The 27,088-nt window shown below is 55.2% G+C and overlaps 1 protein-coding gene across 3 annotated transcripts in view; it reads right to left on the reverse strand.

Annotated features, from left to right (window-relative positions):
• WHRN (whirlin) overlaps nucleotides 1–27,088 on the reverse strand; it is an 83,622-nt gene that overhangs the window by 12,882 nt on the left and 43,652 nt on the right. For 2 of the 3 annotated variants that reach the window (XM_079112275.1, XM_079112277.1), the window contains exons 4-8: nucleotides 8,029–8,231; nucleotides 7,000–7,036; nucleotides 5,877–6,089; nucleotides 4,967–5,176; nucleotides 2,153–2,185 (exon numbers count right to left, since the gene is read on the reverse strand). In XM_079112275.1, the coding sequence (XP_078968401.1) occupies nucleotides 2,153–2,185; nucleotides 4,967–5,176; nucleotides 5,877–6,089; nucleotides 7,000–7,036; nucleotides 8,029–8,231 (696 nt within the window). The remainder of the gene's footprint in view (nucleotides 1–2,152; nucleotides 2,186–4,966; nucleotides 5,177–5,876; nucleotides 6,090–6,999; nucleotides 7,037–8,028; nucleotides 8,232–27,088) is intronic. The other variant, XM_079112276.1, reaches the window with a different exon arrangement.

Here is a 27,088-nt window from a genome sequence, read left to right on the forward strand (position 1 = left end):
GGGGTGACTTGTTAGTCAGCATTATTGCAGCCGAGAGCTTACTGGTACACAGCGATGCTGCAGACCCGAACCTGGCACTTGAGGAGGACTAAGTACGACCCCAACCTCTTTCTCTCCCATGGCAGAGCACGGAGAGCTGATGGGGTGAGCTGCCACTCCCTGCTGAGCCTGCTCTGAATCTTTTCCAGCACCTCTTGACACAGAGAAGACTCTCAGACTAGAAGGGGCCCTAGGGCCTGCCTCGGTTGTATGGATGGGTAGTGAGTGGGTGAGGGGCTTTCTTGAGGGTCTAATGCACTGCAGGGATGGCGTAAAGTGATGCTCTGGACACCCAGGACAGGCCCTGTGCGCCTGAAAGAGGGGCTCAGGTGGAGGGAGCTTCCTCCCTGTGACCCCACGTGACGATGGCTGGATGTGCTGGGTATCCAGTCTCAGGTTGGCTCTAGATGTGTGTGTGGTGGGGGGATTTTCCCAGGAAGCACCAAGGCAGGGACTGCCCAGGCAGCAGGAAGAGCTGGTGCCTGCAGAGCCCACGGCCACATCTCCTGGGGACTCAGGCTGCACAGCCTCCCAGCCCTACATGACCCACAGACCTCTCGGCCTGCTGGTTCATGGGAACGAACCTGTTCGTCTTGGGACAAACCCATCCTTGTCTATTCCTGATCCAAGAGATCCGGTTGAAACTATGTCAGGCCACGTCGGTCCCTGCTCTTACCTGCTCAGGGCTCTCATGTTGCTCAAAGTCAAAGTCGCCGGTGCACAATCTGCCCCTCTTCTTCCCTGCACACGCTGCTCCCGCCTCACTGGAGTATGCTCGGACACCTGAGCTCCTTAGGGCCCCTGCACATGCACTTCCTGCTGCTCAAACTGCTCTTCCTCCCGACGCGGGTGTGGCTCTCCCTCACCTCCAGTCTTACTCATATGTCACTTCCTAGCCCCACTGAGCCCCTTCCCTGCTTGAAGTCTCTCCTTAGCACTTATCTCGTAACCTGCTGTGCAGTTCAGTTATCTGTCTGGTCTATTCTCTGCTGACCTGCTCACCTCTGAATTCTGTAGTGGCAAAGACTTCTTGGTTGCTGTCTACTGTATCCCCAGCAGGGAGGGCTGCATATAGCACATGGCAAGCACTCAGTCAAGATTTAACAGAAAGGAAGGAAGAGGAGGAGGAAGGGAGGAGACAGGATAGACGGACAGACAGACAGCTGGTGAGGCTGAGCCAGTGGCTGGCGAGATTCATCAGTGAAGCGCCTTGGCTGGACACCAGGGCAAACAGCGCCACTCAGAGGCAGGCGGTCCTGGGTTCAAATCCTCACTCCACCTCTCGCTAGCTGTGTGACCTCAAACAAGTTGCTTTTCCTCTCTGGACTTAACTTTCCTGCTCTGTAAAATGGGGATCACAGCCATACTGGCCATACAGCCTCTCTTGGCTCTTGAGAGGATGACAGAAGATACAGATGGATAGCCTTATACCACAGAGGACTCTCAACAGAGGTCAGTCACTAATATTAATAAAAAAGCCTTGGATTATTTTCATGGGCCAGGCTCTGTGCTGGGCGCCAGGGGCTTAATGGTGACCTCAATCATGGCTGCTGCCTTCAAGCAGCTGATGGTCAAGGGGATAATGGGAGATACCTGCAAAGATTAGAAAAAATACACAAAGGCCCATGACAGACAGAGGCTGGGGGCTGCAAGCCACCCTCTGGAGAGTATCAGGGAAGGCTTCCTGGAAGAGGTGGCGCCTGAGCGATGGGCTGAAACATGCACAGGAAACAGGCTGTGTGAGGTGGAAAGGAGAACATTCCAGCAGACAGCATCGCCCTAGGCAAAGGCTGAGGGGCGTCTGGACAGCAAGACCTCACGGGGACATTCTCACTGTTACAGACCTAAAGCTGAGCTCAGAGAGGTGGAACCACTTCCTGAGGTCACACAGCGAGGTCGGGGTAGAGCTGGGATTTGAATGGAGGGACCCTTACTCCAGAGCCTGAGGACACCTGGCGAATGGATGACCAGGAGAGACAGTGAGCACCAAGAAGAAAAGCCGGTCCCCACCAGGGACGGGTGAGACAGAGGAGTAGCAGGAGGGGCCAGGCCCCCCACCTCTGCCCCTGGCTGAGGGACTCCCACAGTCCCCACCCGGCAGGAAGGACGGTACCTCCATCAGGTCTATAAGCCACAGCAGCCGCTCCTAGGGAGGAAGGATGGGCAGGAGGCAAAAAGAAAAATACATCAAATAAATACGAGGGAACCAAGCGGCCTCGGCCACCACCCCCGGCCCCAAACACACACGCGCATGCAAACGTGATTCTCCCAAGCCCTTTCCGGCTCCCCGGACGCTCTGGGCAGAAGGAAGGAGGAGAGGCGAGGAGAGGGCACAGTGCTCCACGCCCCTGCGCCCTGCCTTGAAGGCGTCCGGGGCCACTGCTTTCAAGAAATATGCTTGTCCCTGACCAGGGAGCCGCTCCTTCCCCTGGGCAGGGCGGGTGGCTCTTCCCTTTTGGCAGATGCAGACACAGGCTCAGAGGAGGAAAGTGACTTGTCTAAGCTCAACCTACTCATGAAAGGCAGAGCTTCCCGGTGAACCCTGCCTGGGACCCCGGATCAGAGGAGGTCAGGTGGCTGGGGGCTGTCAGAGGGGGAATGGCAACCCCTCCCCTGCTGCTTTCCAGGCCCCCAAGGGTCGGCAGGGGCCTGGGTACCAATCCCTTGGTGGCTTTCTCCAGCCAGGTAGGGGGAAGAACCAGGTCAGGTCAGAAAAAGCCCTGGCTTCACCGGCCCTCGAGCGTGGGGGCCTTCCCGCCAGGACCTGGCAGGACATCTACTCCCGCGGGCCCACGGGCTGCCTTTTGCTGAGTCCTCCACACAAGCTGGGGGTGTGGTCTCAGGACCCTCTGCAGGGAGGACGCCGAGGCGCCGGGAGGTGAGGTGGCCCTCCCATGTCCGTGCAGCCTTCCCTGGACTTGGGCGCTCGCCCTGGTCTGGGAGGCACGACCCTGGTGCGCCCATGCTCCCTGGCACTACATGGACTCAGAGTAACAGTTGCCCAGAGTCATTCCCTCCTCCAACCAGGGAGAGCCTCACGTTCACCCCTTCCATATGGCCCCCCAAACTCCCTGCCCAAAGCCATCCTGTGGTCTGAGATCCGCCAGCCCTAGGGTGACCCCATTGGCAGTGAGTCACCTTGTGGCAGGGAAGGGTCAACTGCCCCAGCTGGGGTCCAGATGGCCTGAGAAGTGCTTCGGAGTCGGGGACACACCCAGGCAACGACAAGGTCCCTGCTGGTTGGTGCTGGGCCGGGGCTGGGCGGGGCTCCTGACCCTGCAGGGCCCTCAGGCTCTCCGCCTGCCCTCCTGGTCTCAGGTTGCTATAGCCAGAGCAGCAGGACCTCAGGCCATTTATCCAGGGGAAACTGAGGCCCATGACAGCCAGGACCTAAGCCCACATCCCCTGCCCCCTGGACTTGGAGACACTCCCAGCCAACTCAGCGGAGCTCTGGTCCCTGATTCTAAAAGGGACCACCATGGAACGATAGCCTGTGGTTCCCAGGTGCAAGAACAGTGGCTCAAAGCTGCCGAGGGCCTCAGTGACCATTTGTATGGCCCATCTCATGGAGCCAGACTCAGAGGAAGAACGGGCCCACAGGCTGAAGTCTGTCTGCTTGAGGACACGTGAGCTCGGGACCAAGCTGGCAGCCCTGCCCCGCCTGGGAAGGGCTCTGCTCCTCCAGAATCACGCAGCAGCCACGCCAGAGCCCTGCGGGGCTGCATGGCAACCTGGGGTTACCCGGAAAGGGGGTGAGGACCCTTGGGATGAGGCGATGAGGATGTTAAAGGTAGGGTACAGGAGCAGAGATACCCCAGAGCCCAGAGCTAAAGAAAAGCCACACTGGGCATCCATGAAGGACAGGGCTGATTCCTGGCAGCTGCTCACCCATGCCCACTCACCACCTACGTCTACAACCTTGGACCCACTCCAAAGGGACCCATGGCCCCCGCGTCCTTGTGGTCTGAGATCCCCCTGTAATGGCTCCCAGCTCAGCATATGGGAGCAACGGAGCTTAAGAAACATTCCTTTCCCTTCCGTTCCTAGAAGAGTGGGGGCAAAACACCCGAGGGCAAGGAAGATGCCTGTGGAGGACAGAACGGAGTCACGCGACCCCTGACCTGGCCTGCTGCCCCTGCCCATGGACAGCAGTGACCGGTTGTCTCCGGGAGGGACAGAGACAGAAGGACTCTTGCCATTTCTTGCAAAGGCCTCCTGGGATTAATCTGCTTCTGAGCACTCTGGGCACGGAACCAGGCCCTGAGGGGGCTCGGGATGCTGTCCTGAGGGGCAGGCAAGTCTGTAAGCAGGTCGAGCTGGGCCTGGGGCTCCAGACAAGAGTGGCCCCTCGATCTGAGTCACCATGACCACTACCATTTATTGACTGCTCTCCTAGTCAGGCACTGAGCTGAATGCTGTGTTGTCTTATTAGATCCCCCACAGATCATAATCATGTACTTTTTTCTTTTTCTTTTTTTGGTACCGGGACTGAATTCAGGGGCACCTAACCACTGAGCCACATCCCCAGCCCATTTTTATATTTTCATTTAGAGACAGGGTCTTGCTGAGTTGCTTAGTGCCTCGCTAAGTTGCTGAGGCTGGCTTTGAACCTGTGATCCTCCTGCTTCAGCCTCCCGAGCCGCTGGGATTACAGACGTACGCCACCATATTTTTCTATTTGCCTAAGGGCACCCAGACTGAGAGTCCCCTTAAGTGTGTCTCTTGCGTATCGGCTCCAGAGTGGCGCCTGGCACGAAGTATGCGCTCAGCAACCATCAGGCTCTATAGACAAAAGACCGAGGCTCAGGGTGCAGGGTGCAGCCGGGAAGCGGTGGGGCTGGGAGCGGAACCCGCCCGGTTCCCGCCCAGGCTATCGCCGCAACTCTGCCCCTGAGCTTCGAGCCTGGCACGGGCCGGGGCAGCTCACCCTGGCCGAGCTGACGGTGGTGGAGGTGCCGTGGCTGCCTGTGGAGGAGCCCGTGTCACTGTAGGAGACCATGGAGTGGGCGTCCCCGGCCCCAGGGCCAGGGGGCTGGCGTGCCTTCATGGACTCGATCTCCCGCCTCAGCACCAGGTGGTCGAAGCGCTCCAGGTCTTGTGGGGAGATGGTGCCTCTCACCTCAGAGAGGACAGCAAACTGGAGGTGGGGACAAGGGGCACTCAGTGGAGAACTCTACCGGCAGGTGGCAACAGTACCCCTAAGACTCTCAGGTGGCCTGCATGAACCCTCCGTGGCTCCCCAGTACCCTCAGGACCCAGCCCAGACACCTCTGCCCAGACACCCGTCCAGCATTGTCTGACCTGCGTCCCTGTCTCCTCCTCCTCCTCAGCAGGCACACACGACTCTGTGTCCCTGGACACACACGATGTCCAGGACAGGAGGCCTGTGGCTGGTCCCTTTGCCTAGAGCACCCCCCACCTGCACTTCGCGTCTGTCTGCCAATCACACTTCCTCTGTTACGTCTTCTCGAACTTACGACCCCCACCCCGTGGACGTAAGCACTTCTCCTTTGTGCGGCTTCTAGGCCTCAGGCAGACTTCCACCGGAGCAGGGCTCGCAAGCCCGCTGCACGGCACGGTCACCTGCCGCTTGCCAAGGCTCCGGGCAGCTGGAAGGGCCCGGGCACTGCTACGAGCACCCCAGGACACTCTAGATGTGCGCTCGGCCTTGCAGACCGCTGCAGTGGGTCCCAATCACTGGCTCTTTGTCTGTGTGCCCAGGAGCCCATGAGCCAGCGGGAGGGGGCTGCCTTGGTCACCAGTCTCTGTCCAGAGTTCAGTTTAGCTGGACTCCCGGTAGGTTCTGGGGGAAGGAGGGGGACAGGGAGGCAGGTCACCTTGGCGTGGGTATTGAGCAGCTCGAACAGGGCCATGACCAGGGCCTCCACGGAGACACTGCCACGGCGGTACTCATCCAGGTAGTAGGTCATGGTGGCGCGCTCCTGCTCTGTCAGCAGGTGCCGGGCCTGTTCCTCCAGCAGCGCGCGGGTCTGGTTCCCCAGGCTGCTCAGGGTCACCTGGGAGCCTGCTGGGCCCTTATAAAATCCTGGCTGAAAGACAGAAAGACGGAGGCCTGGGAATTCTGCAGCGCCGGAGCCAGAGGCCCCCGTCAGTGCTCTGCGTGCACACAGACACCCGTGACAGACTCCCGGGGGTGCCCCGGTCCAGCTGCAGAGCCTGCAGCCCACTTCCCCTCGTCTCGCTCTGTCACGCACGGCCCCCCAGGCTCCCATTTTCTTCTCTGGGTCTCAGACTCTCCCTGTATACTGGGGATGCCGGTAGTGCGTGTATTTCTAAAACGTAAGTCGGGTCTCCCCCGTCCCCAGTGAGTCCGTGATGCCGCCGTCTCCACTCTGGTCCCCTGGGCATCACTCTCCTGCTCAGAGCAGCTGGTATAGCCCTGTCACTGTGTCACTCCCTGCTTAAAAGGCTTTCAGGAACTTCCTGTGACTTCAGGTGGGAAGCCACACCTCTCGCCATGGCCCAGATGCCAGGCAAGCCCTGGCCCGCCTGCCTGCGGCCATCCTGTCCCCCTCCCTTTCCTTCTGGTCTTCTGGCTCACCAAGCCTGCTCCCTGCCTCCGGGCTCTGGCGCTGCTGCTCCCTTGAGTGGAGTGACACCCCTCCCCGCCGTCTAAGTTCGGAGTCTCGTCTGCGGCTCTCACGGGCTGTCCACCTTCTTGCCCTCGCGGTACCGGGCATCTCTTCTAACTAGGCATTCATTTGAAGGTCTGCTTTGCTTATACGTATGTCCCTTCTCTGGGTGTCACCCCCTGGATGGCAGAGGCCTGGTCTGCTCTGTTCCCTGCTGCTGCCTCTGGAGCCAGGGCAGGACCTGGGGTCCTCCAGACAGCCGGGAATGCCAGCTGAACTGTGCTCGGTGCAGAGGCTGCTCAGCATGCTCTGCCTCGCCCGGAGGAGCAAAGACGCCTGAGACCCCCCACGATGAAGAACACCCTACCTTGTTTGTCCCTTCTGTTGTGAGATCCCCAGGGAACCTGCAGAGAAAGACAGCCATCTTCAGCTGCACGTCCGAGCAGATGGGACGGCCCAGCCAGGGCAAAGCTCGGAAGGGCGACGCTTTGGAGCACCACGCATCATGGACTCTGGGGGCTACTCAGTGGACCCCCAGGCAGATGGGCAGCTTCCAGCCTCCCCATCAATATGGGCGCACTTCTCACCCCACGCAAGGTGGGCTTCTGATCTGTCCCTGCCCCTGCGGGACTGAGCACTCCCAGCTCAGCATCTGGGAACAACAGAGGAGAAGGAAGGGCTGGGACGTGCAGCTCAAGGCCCTGGCCCCGGGGGCAAGTGGACTGGGGATCCCCAGGCAACTCGCAGGGCCACTCAGCTCTGGTCCATGCTTTCGGGGGCAGGGGGAGAAGGCTCAAGCTCAAATGTCCTGGTTTTTAATAGACAGAAATTCAGTTTTTTATGTGAAACCTGATGTCTTTTTGAATGTTGGTGACTGATTTAAAAAAAATAAATAGAACATTAGGCAGGAAAAAGAAAGGAAAGGAGAGAGGACGTGCTGGGATGTGTCTGGCCAGGGGCTACTGGCCGCCAGGCTGAGACTTCCCACAGAGACCAAAGGTGACGTGCCGCCTTACTGGCACCTCTGCAGCCACCTGGCAACCGAACCTCGTGTTGTGACCTCTGGGTTCCTGCACCCAGGTTAACTCTGGTATCCTCATTAGCAGACCTGGGAGGGGTCGGGGTCACTTTTCAGATGAAGTACTAAACCAGGGACTGCCCCCTGGGTCTGCATGTCAGCTTTCCATGGGGAAACTAAGGCCAGGGGAGAGGGGTCTGCCCAAAGCCACGTCCTGGAAATACAAGGGATCCTGGTGCTGGGAAGCCGGGTTCCAGCTCCAGTTCCAGCTCCAGCTCCAGTTCCAGCCCGAGCGTAGCGAGGTGGCGGGCGGGACGTCCTGACTGGGAAACCGCCCAGGGTCCCGGAGCCCCGTGTGCGCGTGCGCAGAGGCCAGACCCTGCCGAGCTGGTGGCGCTGTCCCCAATCCGGGAGCTGGCGATCCACTTGGTCTCGTCCACCGTGGTGCGGGCGTGCGGCAGCCTCCCAACGTCCCTCACGGTCAAGATAAGGTGCCGAGATGACTTGAGCAGCTTGACCGCCTCGTCGTGTAGGATGGTGAGGAAGCTCCGCCCGTTCACCTCCAGAATCTGGTCCCCAACCTGTCAAGACCCGCGCACGACTGTCACCTGGGCTGTCTGCAGCACGGGGACACATCCTGGGGGCCTCCCAGCTCTCTCCCAGTCTGCCGAGGAGGTGGTCGAGGCTCAGAGAGGTGTGTGAATGTCTGAGGGTCACACAGCAAGGAATGGCAGAGCTGGCTTCCAATTCAAAGCCTGAGACCAAGCTCCTGCTACTAGAGGGGCACCTGCTCACCCCAGCAAGGCTCCGAGGGGCAGGTCTGCAACCCCCAAAGTCTCCTGGCTGGGATGGGAGTGGTGGTGGGGGGTGAATCTAGTGGTGGGATAAGGCAAGAAGTGTGAAGGCAGACAGTGGTTGTTTTCCTTCCACGCGTCTACACTATTGAGATTTTCACCTTAACATGTAAACAGCATTTTAATTTAAAGACAAAAGCAATGAATGAGACAACTAGCCTTTCACTGATTTTATATATATTTATATTATATTATTTTATGCATTATATATAATATTTATATAAAATCAGTGAAATATATACATCTATATTTTTTAGGAGGGGGGTACAATGAGCCAGCAGTTTAATTTTGTGATATGGGAAAAAACACATTTTTTATGAGAGGATTAAAAAATAGAGGTAGAAAACCTAATCTTCAGATAAAAAATGCCTGACAGAACAGGAAGAGGCTGGTGTGGGGTGGGAAGGGGCTGCCCAGGGTCCCTGTGCCCTGCCCCCAGGGCAACTCGGATGCTGGCTATTCTGAGCTGTGTCTCTTCTCCCTGGTGCCCCTGCCTGCTGACAGCACGTGGCTGACTTCTCGGGTTTTGCCAGCATTTTTCAGAGTAAGATTTGACCAGGGGAGCCGCGTGGGGGGGTCCAGAGGAAAGATGTGAGGACGAGGCTGGAACCAACTCCTGGCCCCAGTTTCCCAGCACGTGGTCTGCACTGCGCGCCCAGTACCCCCAGACGGTACCTGCTCCCCACCCTAGGCCACACGCCGTGCTGGGAGGCCACCTGCTCCTGCTGGTGTTGCTCACAGGTCAAAAGCAGGCCCAGAGCCGGGCTAGGTGGTGCCCACCTCTAATTCCAGCAGCTCGGGAGGCTGAGGCAGGAGGATCACAGTTCAAAGCCAGCCTCAGCAAAAGCAAGGCACTAAGCAACTCAGTGAGACCCTCTCTAAATAAAATTCAAAATAGGGCTGGGGATGTGACTCAGTGGTGGCGTGCCCCTGAGTTCAATCCCCCTACAAAAAAAAGCAGACCCAGTTTGGTGCTATAACTGGGTTCCCCATCAGCCTCTCCGCTCTGGATTCCCAGGGTGCCCACACAGAGGAATTCGGTAAAGTCATGGAATGAATAAAAGTGATACTGGTCTTGGAAGTCAGGATGGGGTCTTCCTTGCCCCGTGTTAAGATCGAACACCTGAGAAACGTGGAGGCAATGCGGAAAGCAAGTTTTATTTAAGAAAGGAACAGAGACAGACTTCTCAGCCCAGAGTGTGTCTTGCTCTTTTATAGACCCGAGATTCCCGCACCTTCTCTTTCTCCTCCGTGTGTGCCCAAGGGCAGGGCGGAGCGGCCCGGGGTAAGGGCCAGCAATCCCTGGAGCAGGGAGGTGTGATCCCGAGAGGTGGCGGCAACCCAGTCACCAGCCCTCGTCTTCTCTCGACCCCCATCGTTCGTTATCCACGCTGACTGCCAGGCCTTCTGCCCCTGCCTCAGTTTGTTGAGGAATGTGACATTTCCTGTCCCCTCAGGCCAGGCGAGGCTGCGAGTGGGGAGCCAGCAGAGCGGGGTCATCGTATAGAATTATTCTCTTCACCTCGCGTTCCCACCATCCTCCATTTGTCCCCCCATGAAAGGACCCTTACTCCCATCCAGTCCTAGCTCCAGACCCATCTCTGCCCCAGTCCTGCAGGGACAAGCACATTCGCCAGTGGTGTTTGTCCCTTTATAAGCTTCTCCTCACTTGGGATCCCCAGCATCCTACAGAGGAGCTGCGGTTACTCCTCATCCACCGGAGAGAAACAGGCTCAGGGATCCTCAAGGCTTATCCAGAAAGCTTGGGACCAGAAGCGTTTCTGATTTCGGAGTTTTTCTGACTCTGAAAGAGTTGCATAGACCTTCTGGCTGAGAACATCTGGAATCTGAAGTGCTCTGAAATCTGAGACCTTTCGCGCATCATGTCGGCTCTCAAAATTGACAGGATTTCGGAGCACTTCAGATCCAAAGGGTGCTCAACCCGCTGCTGGTGGTCACCAGCTAATGAGGAGGACAAGTGGGATGCAAGCCCAGGTCAGGTGGCCCCATGGCCTCTGCTGTCTACTACTGAGCTGCTGCCAGGAGCTCTGTTTGGGAATCACAAGATCACTTCAAATCCAGCATGTCCGAAGTCCACCACCCTTCCCCGCCCTGCCCACAGCGGCCACGTCTGAAGCTCTGACCTCCCATCAACTCTGCCCTGTTTCTCTGAGCAGCTCCTCTAGCAGATCCGCCCTGCTGGTCCCCCTCCTGGGTGCCCCCCACCTGCTGATCCCTAGCGTCCCAAGGTGTCACCCCTGAGTGCATTTACATCTGAACTGGCCACAGACACAGGGCCAGATGAATTTCACCGACTTCTTGCTTTCGTGATATCCCACCCACTTGAAAATGTCCAACGACCTCCCATCACCCAGGAGATGGCAAAGCACTATGGTGAAGGGCTTCACACCCAAGACAGGGGTTCAAATCTCGGTTCTGCTACTCGCAGGCTGTGTGAGTCCCCAGATTCCCCCGCTGGCTTTTGGGTTTCATTTGCCTCGGGGGTAACAACAAGCTCCTAGTCCAGGATCATCCTTCTCCAAGATTCTCGTTGCCAGCGCTTGTCTTTCCATGCCAGATGCCACAGCCCTGACCCCTCCCACCCCCTTGCCTACAATTCTTCCTCCCTTTCCAAGTCCTGGGCACCTGGTGGCGAAGCCCAGGCCCAGAGGACTTAGGCAGCCCCAGGATTCCTCCGGAAGAGCTTGAGATGGGAACAGGTAAGACGAGAAGCCTGGCTCCGGGCTTGGCCCCGGGCACACAGGGCTTTGCAACATGGTGTGGATTCTGCCAGTTCTGCCTTGCCCACTCCTGGCCATTCTCCGGTCGTCCTTCTCTGACGCTCAGAGCAGAGCTGCAGCCAAGAACAGCTTCCCCAGGGACGCGGCCTGCCTGAGTCAGAGGGGAAGCTCACTTCCAGCCAGGCCCACTCGCACCCAATCCAGGTCGCCTACCCACCGCAGGCCCACCTCCGTCTCTGGCCCCACAGGCCTCGCTGGCTGCCACCGCTGCTCAGAGCTGCAGCCAAGGGTGCACTTCTCATCTGCCCAAGTGCTCTGTTTTCTTAAGTATCTCCGTCAACAGCTCTGGCTTTTGTTGAGCTAAGGGAATCAATTTTAATCCAACTTTAATACATTTGATTTCATCCCCAGCAGTTTAATTAAGGGAACTGGTGTCTGACAGGCCAGATGGATAGGAGCATCCTGTGAGCCAGCCTCTCTCTATGGGTCCAGGACAGAGGGAAGGGGAGGGAGGGAACAACTCAGTGCCACCAGCATCTGGTGGAAGGTTGCAGGAAAAATACAGGCTGTCCAGTTAAACCTGAATTTCAGATAAACAGCAAACGCTTTTAAAATACATCTATGTCCCAACTATTACATGGGACATACATTTACTGAAACAAGTGCTCATTGCTTATCTGAAACTCCAATTTCCATGAGCATCTTATATGTTTATTACCTAAACCGGGCAGCTCTGGGGTAAGGGTGTTGGTCATGTCTAGAACGAGTGGCTCCTGATGGGGGGTGGGGCAGGGGCAGATGCAACCTGGGCCTGTGAGTGACCAGCACACCCCCACGCTCAGCTGCAAACCGTGCCCTGCTATCCGAGAGATCTCGTCTCCGCTGTGTGAGCAATGTTCCTCGTGCCTGTTAAATAAGTCTGTCCCTGCAGGACAGGCAGATGCTGCCTGGGGCCTCTGTGCTGTCCAGCTGGGGAACAGCCCTAAACTGAGTTGACCACCTTCCTATCTCTTTCCCGGCCCCTGCTGTCCCTCTTCCTCCAGGCCTAGGCCGGGTTGGTGTCCAGGGCTGCCACTGCCCACCCAGCATCAGAGGTGGTCTGAGCTACATCTACCGAGCCCAGCTCGCTCCCCTCCTCCACTCGTGGGAAACTCCCTGCCATCCAGGAGCCCTGCCAGGTCAGCTGGCCGCACACCCTTCCCAGCAACACAGGTGTTCCCTGCTGCACACGGCAGCCCATGGGTCAGCAGGGCATGGAGTTTTGAAATCTGGCAACCGTGACATCGTAGCGGAGTGGTCCCGCACGACCTTCAAGGAGGCTTAGTGTTCTCATCTGAGGCCGGTGTGGCAGGCCATCACTTCCCGGGAGCTGGGAGAACCCACGGGAGCATGCCGCAGAGGCCAGAGACGCAGGGAGGCTGGCCACGGCTCTTCATTCACTTCCTGTCCAGAGAAGACGGGTTCAGAGATGTCCACCGGCTTGCTCAGGGTCACACAGCAACTCGGTGAATGAGCCGGCACTGGAGTCCGCCCTTCCGGCTCTCTTCCTCGCTCCTGTGCCTCCTTTCTCCAGCTCAGCGCAGGTGGCGGGTGTTCAGTGGATGGTGAACGAATGGGGAGACTGGTGCCGGCTGCAGGCGAGGCCCAGCAGGAGCCCAAACCCAGAGTCTGGGTCTACATCAGACCCCGCCACTTACTTGCTGTAGAACCTTGGGGAATTTACTTAACTTCTCTGGGCCTCACTTATCTCCTCTGGAAAAGGGAGATACTATCAGGACGCACCTCACAGGTGAGTTAATGCCCTCACTGTATCCCCAGCGCCTAAAGTGGAACACAGTAAATGCTCAACAAATATTTGCTGAATGGACACATATAAAGCAGACCTAAGCCAGGTGGGGTGGCACAGGCCTATCATCCCAGCAGCTCCAGAGGCTGAGGCAGGAGGATTCCAAGTTCAAAGCCAGCATCAGCACCTGAGTGAGACCCTGTCTCAAAATAAAAAGATTAAAAAAAAAAAAAGGCTCGGGATGTGGCTCAGTGGTTGAGCACCCCTGGGTTCAATCTCTGGTACCAAAAGAAAAAAAGAGTGCCTAACATACAATAGGTGCTCAATAAATGTTAGCTGCATTTTTGGAAAACCATGCTTACCCAGAAGCCAGCCACTGACCACTCACCAACCAGATCTGCCACCCCCACTCCGTGGGTCTCAAGGCCACACCCACCTCCCCTCCTCCCAGCTTCAGCTGACCCACACACTGGCCACACCCACGAAGCACAGATACTGTCACCCCATCTTGCAGAGGAGGAGGTTGAAGCCAGGAGGGAGGTGACCAGTGGTGGCCTTTGTTCCACCAGTTGTCAAAGTCCCTGCTCAAACAAGTAAGTCCCCTTTAAGAAAAGCCAACTGCTCTTCCAGCTCCTCTTACCCCGCTTGGCCCTGGGATTTGGACCATGCACACAGTAGGTGTTCTCTTCATGCCTGGTGATGGGAACTGAAAACAGACTAGCAAGAAGACCCTGTGCGAATCAAATCGAATGGCAGCAGCTCTGAGCTCCCTCCCCTGAGGCTGTGGGGAGAGAGATCTGAAAGAGCCAGATCCCTCCAGGATCTGGAAGCTGGGAACTCTTCCTTCCCGGACTCAGGTTGAGCCTAAGGGACTCGAGGGGAGCCTGCTTCCTGGCCTCCTTCCCCACCTCCCTGAGGCTGTACTGAAATGGACTCTGTGGCTTCAGGCAAGGACCGGGTGGTTGGCAGCGTTGCCACAATGAAAATTCAAATTCTATTAAAGAGGTTTTTTTTTTTTTTTTTGCAATTATGAATCTTTAATAGTTTTCCGTGTCAGGTATAAAACTTTAATGGTTTTTTTCCCCCTTTCAGTACAAGTGAACAATGCAGTTTTAATGAGACAACATTAGTTTTTCCCAACAGTTCAGAAGTCAGTAAACCTTGCCCATGTTTAAAAAAAGTAAAAACAGGAAGATCCAGATAAATGTCAAGACAGTTCCAGGGCAAGCTCGGGGCCAGAGCTGGGTGGGGGAACTCTCGAGGAGCCCTCTGAGGCTCAGCGCTCCCAAGGCAGAACCCAGCCAGAAGACCAAGGTCAGCACTGCAAAGCCCCACACACCCACTGCCAGTGCACGGCCCTGCCCTTTCTGGATCCTTCTCTGGCACCGGCAGATCTGCCGTCAGTCCTGCCTATTCCTGATATGGGCAACCCTCTGCAAGGGCCTGCCCTAACCCTCGGCTTGTGAGTGGGAAACTGAGGCCAGAGGGGAAAGGACGTGCCCAAGGTTGGACCCAGAGTCAAGTTCAGAGCCAGGCGTGTGAGAGGTTGCTCTTGAGTCTTCCCACAGGAAAATCTAGCTTCCATAGTAAACATCCAGCAATGACAGGCATCAAACACAGAACAAATAATAACCAGAGACCCCAGAGTGCCTCACTGAGGCCGCCCACCTGGTAAAATTCAGTTCTAAACTTAGCACTAAACCAGGCAGGCAAGGCTTCCTGTTTTATAGATGAGAACAGTGCGGCTCAGAGAGGTGAAGTCACTTGCCCAAGGACACCCAGTGTAGAAGCAGCAGAGCCGGATGAACCCAGCCTGGCTGCTCTTCTGGGCCCCACCCAGACTGGCACCTGCCACTCAACCTTTCAACTCAGATGACTCGAAGGTCCATTTTGATGGCCAGAGGTGAATGAGGGCCACTCTGCTGGACCATCTTTCACCCTCCCTAACAGCCCCAGGGGCTTCCAGCTCCTCCTCCAGGGGTTCAGGGCCTGAGCTGCCTGCCCACCTCAGCCCCTCCCACCGACCCGGGCCCTCCCCCCGGAGGCTGTGCAGATGCTGCTCCTCCCCCCACACACTTTCCCTCCCTTCTTCACCTGGGTGATGCCCATTCCGCCTTCAGCTCCCGACTCGAAGGGCACCTCCTCCTCTGAGGCAGGTGTCCCCAATCCCCCTGGGGTACTGTCACTGAGACCATGCTGGAGGTCGGCACTGAAGCCAGTGGGCTGCGTCCCTGCCAGTGGCACACAGAAGCGCCCAACAAATACCCGAGTCCACGAACAGGCAGTGAAGTGAACGGGGCGGCAGGGGCACCCTGAGCAAGCCGTCCCCACGGACAGGCGGGACGCTCCATTTGCGTGAAGGTCGGGTGTACGCAGCAGGGCGGGTGCCCGCGGCCCAGCGACACCGAGAAGGAGCGTCCTACGGTTAGAGGATGCGAAGGGAGGGAAGCCCCATTTGCCACGGGGACAGAGGTGACAAGGCCCTTGGGAGTAAGTAAGACATCCCGGGTGCGGAGAGACGCTGAGCCTCCAGAGGGAGGAAAGCCTGTCCTTGGAAGGGGCTCGGCATCACGGCTTACCCATTCCCTTCTGCGCTCTTACGCTCAACGTTGTAAGTCAGAGGAGACCAACTCGGGCAAGCGGGTGTCAGACAATAGGAGAGTTTGTGCGAAAGAAAAAACAATCAAAATGTACTTGGAGGAGCCGGAAAGGCACATCGCTAAGCACAGTGACTACTGGGCACAATGATCTGTGATAAACTGCAGAACAGCAGAAGCCTCGGCGAGCTCCCCGCACGGGCAGATGATCAGGGTCAGGAGACGCAAGCCTCGCTTCCCCATAAAGATGTCCCATATGATGTCTCCATGCAAAGTGAAGTTAGAGGAAATGCATATTGCTAGGGAGGAAAAGCCAGGCAGGAGAGCCAGCAGGCCCTGTGGTCCCAGCTCTGTGACATTCAGGAGGACAGAAACAGCCTGAAGATCAGTGGGTGCCTGGGGCTGGGCGGGGGCATGATGAGTAGGGCACGGGAATTTTAGGAAGTGAAACTACTCTGAATGGTGCCGGCGTGCTGGCTCGGTGGCCTGCATTTATCAAAACAGAACCGTCCTGGGGCTCGGTGGCGCAAGACTATGATCCCAGTGGCTCAGGAGGCTGAGGCAGGAGGATCGCGAGTTCAAAGCCAGCCTCAGCAACTTAGGGAGGCCCTAAGCAGTGCAGCGAGACCCTGCCCCACACAAAGAATAAGAAGGGCTGGGGACAGGGCTCAGTGGTCAAAGGCCCCAGTACCCAAAACAAACAAACAAAAAACCCCACGGAACTGGGAGCGCTGATGTCAACCACAGCTGTTAGTGATGTTACCAGTACTGCTCATGAATGGCAACAAAGGTACCCCTCCTGTCCCCACTCGGGTGACTAGCAGGGGCAGCCAGGGGTGGGGGAACCAAGGACGATGGGGCTGCTCAGTGCTGCCTGCTCAACTTTTCTGTAAACCCAAAACTGCTCTGAAAATACATCTATTAACTTTTAAAATAAAATAATTTTACTATTTAGGAATAATTTTTAAATAAAAATTATTTTTATTATTTGTGAATAAAATTAATTTTTGTTTTAATCTACAAAGCCCCATGAATGGTCCTGCAGCACCAGCAGGGAGGGGTCCTCGGAGGAGCCCTGGGGCCTGAAGCCCGGCATACCCAGCAGTTCCGCCTGTCAGCAGGGTAGCACTGCCTGAGTTCAGGCCCAAGGACACGGGGACGGGTAGCATGCAATGGACAGGTAGCATGCAACAAGCTCCATGGCAAAGACAGGCTTTCAACAGGCAGTACCGGGCCACCCAGCTGTCGTGCACAGAAGGAGAGAACAGCTGCCGCCCTCTGGGAGAAGAAACGCCCACAGACCGGAGCTCCGAAGTGTACACGCGCATCCTGGGGAAATGGGTACTTCCTCTACTTCCCGGCCAGAGAAAGATATTTTAGCTAGTGCTCAAGTTCAAGGAAAGATTGACAGTTCATCTGGACACAACCAGACTTTTGCATTGAAGAAGACTCTATCGGGCTGGGGTTGTGGCTCAGTGGCAGGGTGCTTGCCTCGCATGTGTGAGGCACTGGGCTCCATCCTCAGCACCAAATATAAATAAATAAAATAAAGGTCTAAAGACAACTAAAAAATATTAAAAAAAAAAAAGACAATCAGCCAAAACCAGTGTGGTTCCCTGCTGCCCCCCCCCCCAACCCTAAGCCCAGCTGAACCAAACCGGTCTGTGTTTGGAGGCAGGGCCTCCTGGGAGGTTACAAATGTCACTGAGATCATCAAGGGGCCCTGACCCAGGAGGTCTGGTGCATGGTAAGATGAAGAGACTCCAGAGTTCCCTCTCAGCCCTCGAGGGCACAGTGGGAAGGAGCTAGCAGCTGGTTGGTCCTGGCCTTCCCAGCCTCTAGACCTGGGGGAAAAGAATTTCTATTGCTTAACAGCGGTCAGTGAGCCTGTGCTGAGAGACATGGCAGAGAACATCTGTGGTGTATGCCACAGATAAAGGACATTTTTAAACGTTATGGAGGATAAATCCAAAACACTGATTGAAAAAGATAACAAGTCATGAACAAGTCACAAGAAATGAAAGACAAAAATAATTCTACAACATATGAAAAGATGTTCAAGTTGATGCATAGTACAAGAATTGCAAAATAAAGCCACAACAAGTTGCCAATTCTCACCTTTCAGATTGGAAAGAAATTTTAAAACTTCACGGCACTTGTCAGTTTTGGGGAAACAGCAGGCTCACACATGGCGGGAATTCAGGATGGACCACTTAAATGTACCATGAAGATATACTTCCCAAAGAAAAAAAATGCATAAACACATGGTTATTCATTGTTTTTAATTAGAAAACCTTGAAAATAATCTAAATGTCCATACAGAAGAGAAAGTTCAGATAAAATATGGCAAAAAAAAAAAAAAAAATCACACAGTGGAATACCATACAGCTGTGAAAAGAATGGCAAAGATCTGTGTGTAGTGACATAATGAGATTGCCAAGATATTATGTTGAACAATTACATCCAAAAAAATACCTGTAGCATGCTTCTTTTTATATAAGAACTAAGGAAAAGTATACCTGACCTGTTGACTTTTGCAAAAAGAAGCCAGACGGAAAAACCAGAAACTCATTTCTTTGGTTGCCTGTGCTGAGGGGGTGAGAATGCATAAGAAGGGATGTAGGGTAGTTCTGCCACTCTGAGTGTGACGTTTTGTATGGTTTTGATGTTTGAGTTACTCAGAAAGTAAAATTAAATCAAAGACAAGGGGAAGCCCTATTGAATTCCAGCGGAAATACGTGAACCAGTTTCAGATACATCACCACAACAGTGAAGGGGAAGAGGAAATTCCTGACCCAACTCTCAGAGCACTCTGAGGATCAGACCCTCAGGTTAAAGACCAAACACCAACAAATCTCTCCCCAGCAGGCTTTTGATCCCATGGTACACATGTGGCCACCCCAAACTACTTTTGTGTCTGGTAACACTGAGTACATGAGTAACTGTGTTGAAATTGGGATCTTGATCTCTCACTGTCGAAGAAATGGAAGAAGGGAGGAAGGACTCGGGGGTTAGACCCAAGGAGGGGGCCTTGGGGAATGAGCTCGCAGCCTATGGAGACATCCAACTGCATGCACTTCATGTGTGTGTGCATGTGTGTACTCACATGCACACGTGTGTTGCAGGATGGGACACGCAGGCGGGTGTGCAAACACACATGCCTCCAAGGTTTGCCACTCAGAGGCCTGCAGGTTGTGACCCCCAGCAGCAATGAGCCCAGCAAGTCTGCACATCTTGATTCCTAAACCCCACTCCTGTAGGTGAGGAGCCAGGGTCCCGGGAGAAGGGCCCCCGGGATGAGCCCGAACCATCTTCTTGAGTCAGAAAGTATGGAGATTCTCGAGGAACGACAGGCGCTTGTCAAAAGGATATGGGAGCTGGTTGGAAGGGGCCACTATGCCTAAATCTTTGAGCATCAAAATAAACAGGGCTGATGATAAATGATAACTCCACAAATACAGCGAGAATGCCTGAGCACAGGTTTACACTAAGCAAACAAGAGGACAAAGCTCCCCCGTGGGGAGATGCCCTCTGGGTTTTTACACTTTTATAAAACAAACTGAATCAGGCAAATCTCGGAGGTGAAGAGTGAGGAGGAACAGGATATTCAGAGTCCCAAAATACCACCCACAAGCGAGTTACTAATTACAAAAAGGAAAACAGTCATTTTGGAGCCCAGGAACCTGGCCGACATTACTTACTCTGGTGATCAAGGTTACCCTCCCTGATAACGGCACCAACTGACGTCGCAGGACCCAGCCAAGACCCAGCCACATGGCTGGGGTGTTCCTGCCAAAACAGACCCCGCCCCTATCACAGGAGAAGTCAGACAACCCAGAGAGAGGGACGTGTGACGACAGAAAGAGCCAGCGTTCTCCAAAAGCGTCCGTGTCACGGGCGGTGCAGGAAGGCCGGGCAACTGCTCCAGATTAAATGACACTCAGCAGTCACCTGAGCAAACTGCAAGGTGCGATCCTGGATTCGCTCCTGGACCAGAAGAACAGCGGCTCTAAAAGGACAGTCCTGGGACAAGAGGCAAGGCTGGGACGAGGCCCGCACGCTGGATAGAGCAGCACCGAGCCGAAGTCCCTGATTTTGATCTCTGTTTTGCAAGAACAAGAATGATGTCCTTGTTCTTGGGGCAAAAAGTATACTGAAGTACTCAGGATTAAAAGGGCACAAGAGGTACGACTTCAGTGCATGGGGGAGGGGGAGCGGTGACAGAAGAGAAAGGGTGAAAGTCATCGTGGCACATCTCGGAACAGCGGTGACTCAGGTGGAGTCACCACCTGGGAAGACTGAGATGACTTCAAAGAAAACACGTGAAGACACTTCTTCCCAGCCTCGGTGGGGAGGTCAGGGTATCCAAGACAAGAGTGGCTTTCATTTCTGTAGTTTGTGGTCAGAAAGGAGGAGGTCGACCTGCCTTCCAAACACGTTAGCATCCTCCAGCTGTTAGCAGGAAGCCAGCAATGCCATCGACACCAATACGAGATGATGGAGACCAGGAGGCGAGAACCAAGTGCCTGTCAGGGTCACAACTAGAACAGGTCCAGGCGATACCATATGCCCTGCATGAGTATTCTACAGCTGCTGTAACAAGTTACCACCAATGTAGGGGCTTGAAGCAACACAACTTATTTTCTCATGGATCTAAAGGTCACAAGTCCAATATAGATCCCATTAGGCTAAAATCAAGATGTCAGCATGGCCAGGTTTCTTTCTGGACAGTCTTGGGGACAATCCATTTCCTTGCCTTTTCCAGGCTTTTCGAGATGACCCACATTCCTAGGCTGGTGGCTCCTTCCTTCATCTTCAGAGCGGGCAGCATAGAGCCACGTCTTTCTCATTCAGCTGGAGTATCTTGAGTTCTTCCTGGTTCCCACCCCCACGGGGAAGAGCCCCCAGGATTACACAGGATCCACCGGGTTAATCCAGGATCATCTCCTCAGCTCCAGGCAGCTGAGCAGCAACCTGAGTCTACCTTTCCGATGTCACCAAACATATTCCCAGGTTCTGGAGATTAGGCTGCAGATATTTTGGGGATCTGTTATTTTCCCTACCACATCTGAGGTGCCAAAGCCTGGCAGACACTCACGGTGAGCCAAGTAGAGCTGAACACAGAGGGCTTCCATGGCCCCATCTGGGTGAGAAGGGATCGCAGCACCTGCCAAGGCTGCTGGCGCACCCCTTGGTGACAACTCTTTCAGGGACATTGGACAAAATGATGTAAGAACATTTGCAACTTTACTTCTAGAAATTAACCCTAGGCAAACAATATATGTAAACAAAAGGTAAATTTACAGAAAGAGTTTGAACCCCCTCCTAGATATCAAGGAACTGGAGAACAGGCACACACTGTGTCACATGTCCATACAGCGATTGCTGTAATGCCATTAAAAATGATGTTATCGAAGGACATATAATGATTTCTTTTAATCAAACTTCTTAAAAATTATAAAACCAATATATCAGCCATAGTACAAATAGTCAAATAGTAAAAAGCAGTGTAGACTGACTGTAAAAAGCTTCTCCCCCACCCCTACCCTGACCCCATCCTTAAAAATAGATCTCAGGTCCAGAATTCTAAGTGTTAGGGCGGAGGCCAAGCAGTAACATGGCGGGTCATTTCTCGATTCGGGAACTGTCTACACAGATGTACCTACACAGATGAACAGACCTCCCTCTTCCAAAAAGCAAAGCTGGAATTACATAACAGCACTCTGTGCCCTGCTTTTTTTTTTTAACCAACATTTTGCAAGTCTTTCCGACATGGAAGGATCTAAATGCTGCACTGTTGCAGAGTGAAGGAAAGAAAATAGTTTAATCCCAATTTTGCTAAAATAAGTTCATCCTTCCTCTCCACCTAAGCATAATGTGTTAGAAATACATACACTGAAGTCATTGCACTAGTTTCCCAAAGTGTAGGATTCTCTACGTGGTCCGTGCTGGACACATTTCATGTTTGAACTTGGACTTTGGGGTCATTTCCTATCTGATGTGGTCTTCAACTAGGCTGAAAGGACTGGGAAGAAATACGCCCAGACATTCAACGGAGTTGCCCCGAATGGTAAATTCCAGGCAATTTTGATTGTAGGCTCTTTTTTCATTCTCTGTTTGCTCCGAATTATTTGTGAAGATCAGATTGTCAAGGACAAAAAGAAAAACAAATAATCCTAAAGAGAAGTGCAGAGCTGGTCATGGTGGCACACACCTATAATTCCAGTGGCTGGAGAGGCTGAGGCAGGAGGATTGTGAGTTCAAAACCAGCCTCAGCAACTCAGCGAGGCCCTAGGCAACTTGGGGAGACCCTCTTTCAAAATAAAAAATAAAAGGAACTGGGGATGTGGCTCAGTGGTTAAGTGTCCCAGGGTTCAATCCCTGGTACCAAAAAATAAGGTAAAATAAAATAAAAAGTCTAAAAACCTGCAGAGGTGTGACAGAGCACAGGCTGCCATTCACATGCCCTGTGCTTGGGGGTCCCAGGCTGATCTTTCCCCTCGGTAGAGAAGAATCTTCACCAGGTCCCACCCCTGCCTTGCAGCCTTGGGAGGAATCACGGTCACGGTCGGTCGGGAGGGGGCTTATGATGCTCTGGAAAGGTCCTCTGAGGTTTCTCCCATTTGTTGCTCCTTCGAAAAACCTTGTTTCAATTAGAAACAGCTGAGCACCTGACTTCAGGGGAATGGCTGGTAATTAAACTCCAGCCCCGGGATGGAATGTTATTTTGCAACTATTACAAATTGTGCTTATGAGAAGTTTTTAATTACCGTGCACAAGAAAATGCGAGTAGAGATGAGGAATGCAAAACAGTTGACACTGTATCCTACCGATCGTGGGATCATAGAGGAAAGAAAAGAAGCAGAAGCTATAACAAGACGCGAGCAGATGGGAACAACCCAACGTCCATCAGCCAGCCGAGGAGCCAAATGTGGCACAGCCCACAGCAGAATTATATTCCGCCATAAAAACAGATTTATCGATAGAGACGACATTATGTCAAGTGAAAGAAGCCAGATGAAAAGGCCACACAGTCTGATTCACTAAAATGCAATGTCCCCATGGGTCAACCAGCAGAGACAAGAGACTGAGTTTTCAGGGAGTGGAGGGCGGGAATAGGGGTGACTGCTTAATGGGTGTAGGGATTTAAGGGGCGTGATAAAAACATTCAGAAATCCGATAGCAGGGATAGCTGCAGAGTCTTGTGAATTTGTTCAAATGCACAGATTTGTAGAATGAAAGAGGGTGAATGTTAGGGTAGATGAATTATGTCTCTAAAACCAAAAGCAGCGACTCCTGCTGTCTGCAGGAGGTTTGCGATGTCTGCCCGGGTGAGGTCCTAGGTATGGAACTTCTCACTTGGTAGCTGGAAAAAAATTAAACTAAAAACTAAATTAAACAGCTTCCTCAAAGGGTTTGGGTCAACACCCCAGTTCTTCTGACACCCCAAACTCTGAATGTTGGGGCTCCTTGCATCTGCTTTGTAACCGCTGGCTCCTTGACGTTGGAATTTACAGAAGCCATTCCAGTGCCAAGCGCCTCTCTGGGTCTGCCCAGCCAGAAGCCAGGTCTCGGGAAAGCTGCTGGGACCAGGGTCCTTGCCTGCCCCATGCTGCTCCCTGCTCCTGCCCGCCCGGCCCACTGGGCACACCTGGCCCCCACTGGCATCTTGGCTCCTGCCTGGGAGGTGGTTGCCTGTACTTTCTTGCCCGTGTCATCGTCTACACTCCACTCCGACCACACCGCACGCCTCGCAGGGGTAGACACCATGTGGTTAGGGGCTCAAGCCTGCACTTGAGGCCCAGGAAGATTCTCAGCAAGTAACTGCTACAAGAGAGGACCCCCTGAAAGTCCAGCTAGCGGGCCACCTTCTCTCTGTAGCCACAGCTGGCCCTCCTCAGAGGGGTGAAGGCTCCCCCCAAGTCCCCAACACAGGCAGAGTGTGCAGTGGTTAACACGAGGATTCGGAATCAGTCTGCCTGGGTTCACGGTCTGGTTCCACCACTTCCTGGTCCTGTGACCTTGGGCCGGTCATTTGACCTCACTGCACATGAGCAGTAGAATCGTAGGTACCTCTTTAAGAGTCTGGCTCCATTACAGCTTACTCCTCCCAATGCCCCACTAAACTATCTGCAATTTAACCGCAGAGGCTGAAGCCAGGTGCAGTGGTGCAGACCTGTAATCCTAGTGGTTCGAAGGCTGAGGCAGGAGGATCACAAGTTCAAAGCCAGCCTCCGCAAGGGCGAGGTGCTAAGTAATTCAGAGAGACTCTGTCTCTAAATAAAATACAAAGCAGGGCTGGGGATGCGGCTCAGTGCTTGAGCGAGCCTGAGGTTTAATCTCCCATACCAAAAAAAAAAAAAAAAAAGGCAGAGGTTGTGTTTGTAACTCCAGGGGCTGTCCCAGGCCCAGGAAGCTTGCTAGGGCTTGAAAAGCTTGCAAAGCTCGTGTTGCGACTTAATTGCCATTGTCACAGTGTCAGCAAGTGAGGCCTTTAAGAGGCCTTCCCTGTCCCTCTCTCCTCTCCCATCTCCAGAACCGTGAGCCAACAGAGCTCTGCACTGACTGTGTCCTCCACAGTTGGAAACGTCCCTGACCTGAGCCAGGACCCCCAGGACCGGCGGGTGTGACCATCAGGAAACAGCGTCTTGGTGGATGTCCATTAGTTACCGTCTCAAAATGAGATCCCCTGGATCCAGGTTGGGCCTAACTTCAGAGACAGAGAGGGGAGCCGAGAGAGGCAGGCGGGGAAGGAGGCCGCGTGGAGGCCCAGGCTGCGCTGCCACTGCTGAGGTCCCCGGCAGGAAGAGACAAGGAGGGGACCCTCTGCCGCCCGGATGGCAGGCTTCGGCTCCCGGAGCTGCGTGCTTCCTATTGTTCCCAGCATGCTGTCTGTGGTCCCGGGTCACAGAGGCTCGGGGACACTCATGCAGAAGCGAGGGGTCTGTTCTCCTCCCTGTGACCCTGTGGGGACTTGTGACAGCTCTGCCGGGTGGTGCCACCTGCCTTCGGGGGGCTGTGGCATTGAAAGAATGCAGCCTCCACCATCGTCCACTGCCTGGCGTCTCCTACGCCCCGTCTTGGCAGCCCGCAGTAGCCCCATGGAAAGAGGACGTGAGAGGCCACGTGAAGGAGGACCAGGGCCCCGGCTGGCAGACAACATTGACGTCCAGAATCAAGGGACGAGGAACCCCGCGGGTCCGGCTCTCACACCGAGGCTTCCAGCCGTGGCCCAGAGACCAGCCGCCCACTGGCCCTGTCCACTTCCTGGCCCACTGTCCGTGAGCAGGACATGCGGGTACTGTGCAGCCCTTCACGCCACCCCGTCCCATGGCAGTGGCTGAGGCAATGCCGCTGGCAATCAATTCCTTGTGAAAGGGAATCCCGGTGACGTCAGACAGCAGACACACGGGCCTGAGCTCAGCGCGGCCACATCTTAGGCCTCATCTTAGGGGTCTTGGGCCTATGACCCCACCCTAGGCCCCTGCTTGGCCACGTGGGAACAACAGTTTCCACGGAAAGCACCAGCTGTAGACCCCTCCAGCGGCCGGAAGGGTCCAGGGACCCCAGCTCACGAACAGGGGCTCTCTCCTTTCCCTGTGGCCAGGCAAATCTCAGCTGGGCTCTGCTCTAACGGGCCTGCTGGACGAGCCGAGTCTGTCTGGTGGCAGCCTGCCTGGGAGCGAGGACCTCCCTAGGAGGGCTGGGGAGAAGGACCGGGCACCTCGAGTGTCTGCAGTGCAGTTAATGCCCGCCCAGCTAAGCGAGCAGCCAGCTTCCACCAGCCACAGGAAGGACCAGGATACCTGCCCACCGGGGAGCCTGCCGCCGTCCGTCCCGCAGGCCTCTGCTCTCTCAGAAAGACAACTCCATGCTTCTTAGGAAGGATGTGCCTCATCACAGCCGGAGGATGGCAGAGGCCACGGGGCCAGGCTCACTCTAGGGCGCACTTGCCCACAGGCGGACGGCACCTGTGTCAGCTGCTGAGTGTGTCCAGGCAGTGGGCTTCACACCAGGAGCTCAGGCTGTCCTGGCAGGACCTGCCTAGGACAGCTGGCACTATTGGGACTATCGTTGGCAAGTACGCAGGGCACCTCCACAGTCCCTGGGAAGGGAAGCCAGATGCCAACTCAGCTCCAGGGCTGTGGACCCCAGCCAGGGAGAAAGAGGTGGCCACTGCACCCCAGTGGTGGCCCCAAGGAAATGGCTCCTCACAGAAGTCCCTGCCGCAGGGACAGGCTTGGGAAAGGAGGCAGCGCCCAGCTCTCCAAGCGCAGCCTCAGCAACGACATGGAAGTTGTCACCCGCCTCTTGAGGAAAGAGCTGGGGGATTCTCCAGACCCCAGGGCAGCCAGGCGCTGGCAAGGATGCCGCTCTGCCCTGGGTCCTGCTGCAGGGCGTGGCGGGCCGGAGCTGGCCGGAGCTGGCCAGCCGGAGAGGGCCTGGCGGGATGGCCTCGGGTTCGTTCTCACCTGGAGGGACAACCGAGGCTGTCCCCTTCCCTGGGAGGCAGGCCACATTCCTGGAATGTGACCTCGGGCAAATCACTCCACTGCCCGACACCTTACAGGATCGTATTAAAAATAAAATCAAAACCCATATTTTAAAAATATTTTCATCTGCACTGAGTGCTTGCCAGCGACTCTTGGGTCACACGGGCACATGGATCCCTAGACTCCCACTTTACAGATGAGGAACTGAGTCCTGGGGAGACAGAGGCCACAGAGCCGGGGAGCGGGACCGCAGAGCACGTGCTGTCACTGGGTTGTGCCTGAGATGGGAGCTCCCTCAGCTGCCAGCTGGCCTGAAATCGTGACCTCCTGCCTCCGCCCGCTGGGCGGCGGGGGTTCAGGCGAGCGGCCCGCACCAGCGTGAGCGTCTGGTAGCGGCATCACCGTGCCTGGAGGGGTTAACAGCAGGTCTTAGCTCCCCCCAATGCAGCTCCATCACAGATTTCTGTTTAAATGATCTTAAAAGCGGAGGCAGGCTGCGGCCTCGCCTGGGATGGCAGGCACCACACTACCCGGACCCAGGTGTCCTGTGCCCGGGGGCTCTTAGCATAGCAAGCTGGCTTCCCGGCAGAGCAGGACGCAGCCGCGCGGTGCAAGTCCTCGTGAATGGGCGCGGGCGTCCAGTCGGAGGACTTGCTGTCCCGGGAGTGGGCTGCCTGGGCCCACGCGCCGTCCCCACCTGAGGCCCTGCCTCAGTCGCCCCTTCTCTGCCCACTCGGAATGTGCCGGGAGAGCCGCTTCATCCCCCGACACTCAGGACCTCCCCAGGGGCTGCCTCGAGCACCGGGCAAGACAAGGCGGCCACTGGTGGCTTCTGCTCACTGTCGTCACGAGACGTTGGCCGCACCACGTGGGTGTGCAGGGCGAGAGCAGACGTGCCACACGGGGGAGGCGACTCTGCCCGCTCCTCCCCCGCTTGGCAGGCCGTGGGGAGACCAGGCTGCATGCA

This window comes from Sciurus vulgaris, assembly GCF_902686455.1.
Source record: "Sciurus vulgaris genome assembly, chromosome: 15".
Taxonomy (NCBI): Eukaryota; Metazoa; Chordata; class Mammalia; order Rodentia; family Sciuridae; genus Sciurus; species Sciurus vulgaris.